The sequence below is a fragment of the Nothobranchius furzeri genome, chromosome 19 (assembly GCF_043380555.1).
Source record: "Nothobranchius furzeri strain GRZ-AD chromosome 19, NfurGRZ-RIMD1, whole genome shotgun sequence".
Classification (NCBI taxonomy): Eukaryota; Metazoa; Chordata; class Actinopteri; order Cyprinodontiformes; family Nothobranchiidae; genus Nothobranchius; species Nothobranchius furzeri.
This window is the reverse complement of record NC_091759.1, coordinates 5,899,393-5,906,041: the sequence shown is the minus strand read 5'-3', so window position 1 is coordinate 5,906,041 and position 6,649 is coordinate 5,899,393. Positions and strand designations below refer to the sequence as shown.

The window sequence follows — 6,649 nt, the reverse complement described above, 5'->3', positions numbered from 1 at the left end:
ATTATAATCAGGAATATTTTAACAAGTACTCTAGTTCGTACTTCTTCAAAATAACTCTGAAAGAGTTACTTCATTTGGTCTCTAGTATACAGTGGGGCAAAAAAGTATTTAGTCAGCCACCGATTGTGCAAGTTCTCCCACTTAAAATGATGACAGAGGTCAGTAATTTACATCATAGGTACACTTCAACTGTGAGAGACAGAATGTGAAAAAAAATCCATGCATTCACATGGCAGGATTTTTAAAGAATTTATTTGTAAATCAGGGTGGAAAATAAGTATTTGGTCAATAACAAAAATTCAACTCAATACTTTGTAACATAACCTTTGTTGGCAATAACAGAGGTCAAACGATTACTATAGGTCTTTACCAGGTTTGCACAAACAGTAGCTGGTATTTTGGCCCATTCCTCCATGCAGATCTTCTCGAGAGCAGTGATGTTTTGGGGCTGTCGCCGAGCAACACAGACTTTCAACTCCCTCCACAGATTTTCTATGGGGTTGAGGTCTGGAGACTGGCTAGGCCACTCCAGGACTTTCAAATGCTTCTTATGGAGCCACTCCTTTGTTGCCCGGGCGCTGTGTTTGGGATCATTGTCGTGTTGGAAGACCCAGCCACGTTTCATCTTCAAAGCTCTCACTGATGGAAGGATCGAGGTTTTGGCTCAGAATCTCACAATGCATGGCCCCATTCATTCTGTCCTTAACACGGATCAGTCGTCCTGTCCCCTTATCAGAAAAACAGCCCCAAAGCATGATGTTCCCACCCCCATGCTTCACAGTAGGTATGGTGTTTTTGGGATGCAACTCAGTATTCTTCTTCCTCCAAACACGACGAGTTGAGTAGTTTATACCAAAAAGTTCTACTTTGGTTTCATCTGACCACATTCTCCCAATCCTCTGCTGTATCATCCATGTGCTCTCTGGCAAACTTCAGACGGGCCTGGACATGCACTGGCTTCAGCAGCGGAACACGTCTGGCACTGCAGGATTTGATTCCCTGCCGTTGTAGTGTGTTACTGATGGTGACCTTTGTTACTGTGGTCCCAGCTCTCTGCAGGTCATTCACCAGGTCCCCCCATGTGGTTCTGGGATTCTTGCTCACCGTTCTCATGATCATTTTGACCCGACGGGATGAGATCTTGCGTGGAGCCCAAGCCCCCACAATGCCGCTCTAAAAATGGTCCCATCCCGGAAGTAAGAAAAATTGCAGTTCCACCCTCATCCGCTGGGGGCTGGTGCCAGAAGCGAGCAAATCCTCATTGACTCCCATGTTAAAAATGCCGATTTCACAGCAGAAATAAACATGTTTACAGCCTGGTACCAAAACATGTTTTTTGTCTAAATTATCTAGTTTATACTCATGACAACTCTGAGGGGGGTGAATTTTTTTCTCACTCTTCTGTTTAAGTGTATTGAAAGCCTAAAATTCTGTATAATTAATGAGCATCCGACACACGTGACCGCCGCCTCAGACCCACGTGACCACAGAGCTAGCTCCGTGGAAAGGCCTCAGTACAGCCTCGGTCTGGCTTGGAAACTGCTCCGGCATTTTGAGTCTCTGTGTTTGTGTATTCTTCTTTGGATATTATTGGTGCAATTGTTGGACAAAATGACTTGCTGTGGTATTAATTGCACTAATAGAGCGTCCAAGGAGTCTCCACTTCATTTTTTTCGTTAAGTTAAAATCTATATTCGTATTTTATGTCACTGCCACCTTTAAACTAGCTGAGTTTACCGAAGTAGCTAGCTAACTATCAGTTTAACATGTAGCATGTACTGTTTAACCATGAAATTTAAATGGAAAATACGGTAAAATAATTAATAGGGCATATTTAGATGGGTAATAGGGTAAAACCCAGTGCATTTAAGATAAAAATGGGTTGAAATATGACGGAGCGCTAAGAGGGAGACTTCTGTGTCCATTCTTCCATCTGGTAATCCCCAGCGGTCAGGCCGGGCAGCCTGACCGATCCGGCGCCTACTTGCTGCGCCTAGCTGCTGCGCGGTCTGACCGCTCGTGGAGTTTTTCATGTCTGACTTTAACCGCATCTAATACTGTATTACGGCGTGAGCGCAACAGCGACAACTTAATATCGATGTGTAAGCAGCCTGAGTGGTAGGGTGTTTTCATCTGAACCCTTAAAACCTCGAGCAGGCTATGCTGCACTATTGACGTGTTAGCGCGCGGCGCTAACAACTTAGCAACGTGACAAGTCTCTGAGAAAGCGTAAAACACGGACGCTTCTTCTGAAGCGGAAAATAACACCTCTTCTTAAGCAGAGCAGGATGTCGCCTCGGCTCGTTCACGGCCGAGCCGGACTGAGCTCGATAACATTGACCAAGCACAGCCACTGGGTCGTTGTAGCTGCCACCAGGCCTGCTGAAGGAACTCCAGCGGGTTTCATCAGACTCGTAAAGTTTCTTGTTTTTGCTGGGGATTTCTGTATTTTACCGCTCCCTCCTGCAGTCTTCCCCTATTAAAATTTAAAATGTGTAACTTTATTTATTGTGATGAATGACTAATATTCATGTAAAACTAAAACGTTAGGCATTTAGGGGGAACAAACAAAATAATAAACATTATACAGATGTCAAATAAATCAAACTGTAATTAAACTATATATTTTCAAAGTCCTATAGACAGCATGATGGTTTGTGTGATCCGCGCGGTTTCACTTACACCCCTTTAATGATCAAGCTGTTTTTTATTATTTTTATCAGCTGATAGCAGTTAAAATTATGGTAAAAAATACTTTTATCTGTTTTTGATAACTTAATGCCCAGGAAGAGCATCTTCCTGGGCATTAAATATAACCCAAATGTTTTATTATGAGCAGATCTGATGAAGGTGTAGACAAGCAGTCTGCAAAGTAAAACTTGTTTAGAGTCCAAACTCTTACTAAAGCTTTTGAATAGAAAAAAATGGTTGAATTTTGAGAAATATCCACAACAGGGGAGCGAGACCTCTGAAAAATGTATATTTTCTCTGAATTCATAGAATAATGTGAAGATTCTGGGAAAAGTTGGGATTCTGAGATTAAAACGTAAATCTTTCTTATCATAATTCTGGCAGTTTTTGTGTCCTTCTGCTGTGGAAAGTCGTGCAACATGAAGATACTGAGAAGATGCTTACAACCTGTATTTTTATTCCATCCATAAATAAAATCATGAGCTATTTTTTTTTAATCCAAATTTGATCCAAAGGGCCATCGTTGGTTCCAGACCCGTTCTAGAACATTCCTCTAATCTTAAAGTCATCATCAGTTTCTTCCTTTTAACAAATATCTATTTGTTCAAATATTTAATATTTATAACTGGAATATTTGTTCCTCCCTCTCCCACTGCAGTTAGTCCTGTCCTGCAACCCTGTTTTTGCAGCTTAGTGAAGCCAACCATCACTAACCTGGGGGTGGTTTTGGACCCAGAGATGCGGATGGACTCCCACATTAGCCAGGTGGTTAGATCCTGCTTTTCCCGGCTTTGCCAGCTACCAAAGATGAAGTCCATCCTGAAAGACGTGTCATATTTTCTCCCCAAGCCGGACCTGACCGTCATGTATCGGTCCAAAATAGTGTGATGATATTGTGTTTTTTGTACATAACAGACTTTTTAACAGACAAATTTGTCGCATTCTCCTACACCTCTTCACGGGCTCGCCACAGTAAATATTCTATTTGGCGAGAGATAAACTTTATTGTATTTATCCTAGTGAATCTATAATTAAACGGGTAAACTAGTAGTAGCACATCCAACATCAAAGAAAGTAAAATGTTACTATCAGGAGAGGGAGAATGTTTAAGTGGTTAGCAGCAGTGTGCTAGCCGATGGCCCCCTCCATGAGGCCACCACAGCTCAGCAGAACGTCATTGTAGCTTCTTCTGGGGAGAAAAACACTTAGAGAAAAAATAAAGTTAACAGCTGAAATAGCAGGAAATAATACAGTTAAAGAGCAGATTGTAGAAGAAAGAAACCCCTGGGTTAAACTGGTCTGTCTACTGCATAATGCTGAACTCTAACATGTGTCCTCAGGGAAGGACCTGATTGGTGTCCAGAACCTGCTGAAGAAGCACCAGGCTCTGCAGGCTGAGATCACAGGTCATGAACCTCGCATCAAGGCTGTCACCCAGAAAGGAGAGACCATGGTGGAGGAAGGTAGAGCAGGTCTGGTCCTGACATGTTTCTGAGGTGTCTGCAGGTTCTGGCTCACTTTTTTTGGGTCCAGGTCACTTCGCTGGTGAGGAAGTGAAGACTAAACTGTGGGAGCTTCATGGACGTTGGGACACGCTGAAGGCCAAGGCGTCCCAGAGGAGGCAGGACCTGGAGGACTCTCTGCAGGCCCAGCAGTACTTTGCGGATGCTAATGAGGCCGAGTCCTGGATGAGGGAGAAGGAGCCCATCGTTGGAAGTCCAGACTAAGGGAAAGACGAGGACTTGGCCGAGGTATGGAAGTCCCTTCCTGAGAAACTCCAATCGCTTTTCTTTGCTCTCTTTCCAGTCCTTCATAATTAGTGTTTCTGTATTTGTCATTTCCTTCGGTTGTCTACCAGACGTCGTTGCTCGTTTGAGCGTCTCATGGGTTAGGGGTAGAAGTGCTGGCCTTGCACAGGAAGTGATGACAAACGTGTTCCCGTCGCTCTTATTTCAAACGGTTTACAAGCTGTGATGTGTGTTCCCGCTGCAGAGCAGCCATGACACGTGGCAGCCGGCAGAAGGCTCACGCTTTTCCACTAAACACCCGCAGAGCTACGTCTGCGGTGAACTGAGCAGGGTTTGTTTTACGGTGGCGGATCCGATTGGACCATCGCTGCGAGAAAGCTCCACTTGTGTCAGACGAGCTGAAGGTTCTGATGTTCTGCTCCACAGGCTCTCCTGAAGAAGCACGAGGCCCTGATGTCGGACCTGTCGGCTTACGGCAGCAGCATCCAGGCCCTGAAGGAGCAGGCCCAGTCCTGCAGGGTGAGTTCAGAACCCTCGGCCCGTCAGAACATTCTTATCCACCACGTTCTAACACCAGACCTGTTAACCCGACAGCAACAAGGTAATCAGCAGGTGCTTTTGTCCTGCAGGACCTGAAGGCCAACGAGTCCCGCCTGAGGGACATCAACAAGGTGGCATCTGAACTGGAGTCAGAAGGTCTGATGGCTGAGGAGGCTCCTATGGTTCAGGCTCAGGTGAGCGTCACCTGTCTGCAGCAGCTGGTCCCTCTCACTTCCTGGTTTAACTCTGCTCGTCTCTGTTTGTAGCAACAAGAACATCTGGGTTCTGCTCCTGGAAAGGTGCATGTTGTCCTCCGCCTCCACCAGAACCAGACGTGGTGTTTATGTTACCACTCATTTGTTTGTTTGTTTGTTTACAGGATGAAGCCGACTCTAACACGGCGTCACCCTGGAAGGTGAGTTCATTCAGCTGATCAGAGGTCACCTCTGATGGCAGCAGTCACGGCCGACCGTGCTGACATCACACAGGAATTCAGGTGACCCGGCAGGCACCAGGTGCTGGTGAAAGTGGGGACATGTCAGCTGGTTGCCATGGCTACAATTATCTTTATGCATCTGTATGACTGCTGACTGGTGTGTGTTTCCTGTGACCTTTGACCTCAGACCGTACGGTTGGGCGTTCAGACGACGGCTAACTTTAATTCCATCAAGGTAAGAGGAAGCTCTTCCCTTCCTGTCTGAGCGATCCGTCTCCAGGTTTCCTCGTCCGGCGTCCAGCCCGCTGGCGTCCACCTTCATCTCACCTTCATCTCATCTCACTTCATTTATAGTGCAATACTTTCACATTATCATTTTCCCACACTTCTGTATAACTGTATTTTGTTGTTTTTCAATAAAGAATGACAAATTATTTAAGTTTGGTTTTTGTTGCACACAAATATATATCTGTAAAAAATATCTACAAAGCTAATGTTTACATAACAAGTATGATTGGGTTTTGCAATACGGCACTCAAGTTTATCTTAGTAAGATTTTCAAACCAAGTAAAGTTAGTAAAGAACACATTTCTATTGTCTGCTAAGAAACTGTTGGGATTTAAAATGGGCCTGTTGTACAAATAACTTGTAAATGATTATTCCTCACTTTTGTCTTAACCAAAGAAATTCCAGTAATTGAGCAAAAACATTTATTTTTAACACTACAGTTTATAAAACAGGGCGCAAAGTGTCGGCACATGTATGTATGTCGATGGTCCGCCCCAACCAAACCAAGAGACACAGACGTCAGGGAGGCCAAGGTTGTCTCTGCAGCTCTCTGGGCACCACGCCTCACTCAGCTGTCTCCAATGATCCAAATGGCTATGGAGGAAAAAATAACAGGTTTGGCCTAGCTGTTTAAAGTACAAAACCATTCATGAAGTGGTCAAGACAAGTACTTGGTACTTACACTTGCTGCTTTGTGTAGCTGACATTGACACACAGGCTGCCATGGTGACCTTTTAATAGATCTAAGAAAAAAATGTAATAAAAGAATGAAACTTAAAAACTCCCAAACCTCATGTCATATTTACTAATCAGCTATGGCTGATTTGTTTGGATCACAGTGAGTTACACTAATTCTAATATATTTTTATTTCTATAATACATACATACTTTTTAACTGTTATTTTCACATGACTGTTATCAGGCTCTCTTGTTCTAGTTCTGATGA

General features: G+C 44.0%; 1 protein-coding gene and 1 long non-coding RNA gene across 3 annotated transcripts; both read left to right on the top strand.

Moving 5' to 3' along the window:
- The first annotated feature begins 1,568 nt into the window (after positions 1-1,568).
- On the top strand, positions 1,569-4,156 carry LOC139064270 (uncharacterized). Its single transcript, XR_011517337.1, has 3 exons — positions 1,569-1,680; positions 3,354-3,456; positions 4,032-4,156. It is a non-coding gene; the product is annotated as an uncharacterized lncRNA (long non-coding RNA).
- A 52-nt stretch (positions 4,157-4,208) lies between these two features.
- On the top strand, positions 4,209-5,803 carry LOC129164581 (spectrin alpha chain, non-erythrocytic 1-like). Of its 2 annotated transcripts, XM_054745107.2 has the most exons (6): positions 4,209-4,442; positions 4,866-4,958; positions 5,069-5,173; positions 5,246-5,278; positions 5,359-5,394; positions 5,603-5,803. In XM_054745107.2, the coding sequence occupies exons 2-6, from the start codon at positions 4,893-4,895 to the stop codon at positions 5,678-5,680; spliced, it is 318 nt and encodes a 105-aa protein (XP_054601082.1). In that variant the 5' UTR covers positions 4,209-4,442; positions 4,866-4,892; the 3' UTR covers positions 5,681-5,803. The 2 variants fall into 2 exon arrangements, with proteins under 2 accessions (XP_054601082.1, XP_054601080.1); XM_054745105.2 differs by having other exon boundaries at positions 5,246-5,394; positions 5,603-5,703.
- The last annotated feature ends 846 nt before the right edge of the window (positions 5,804-6,649 follow it).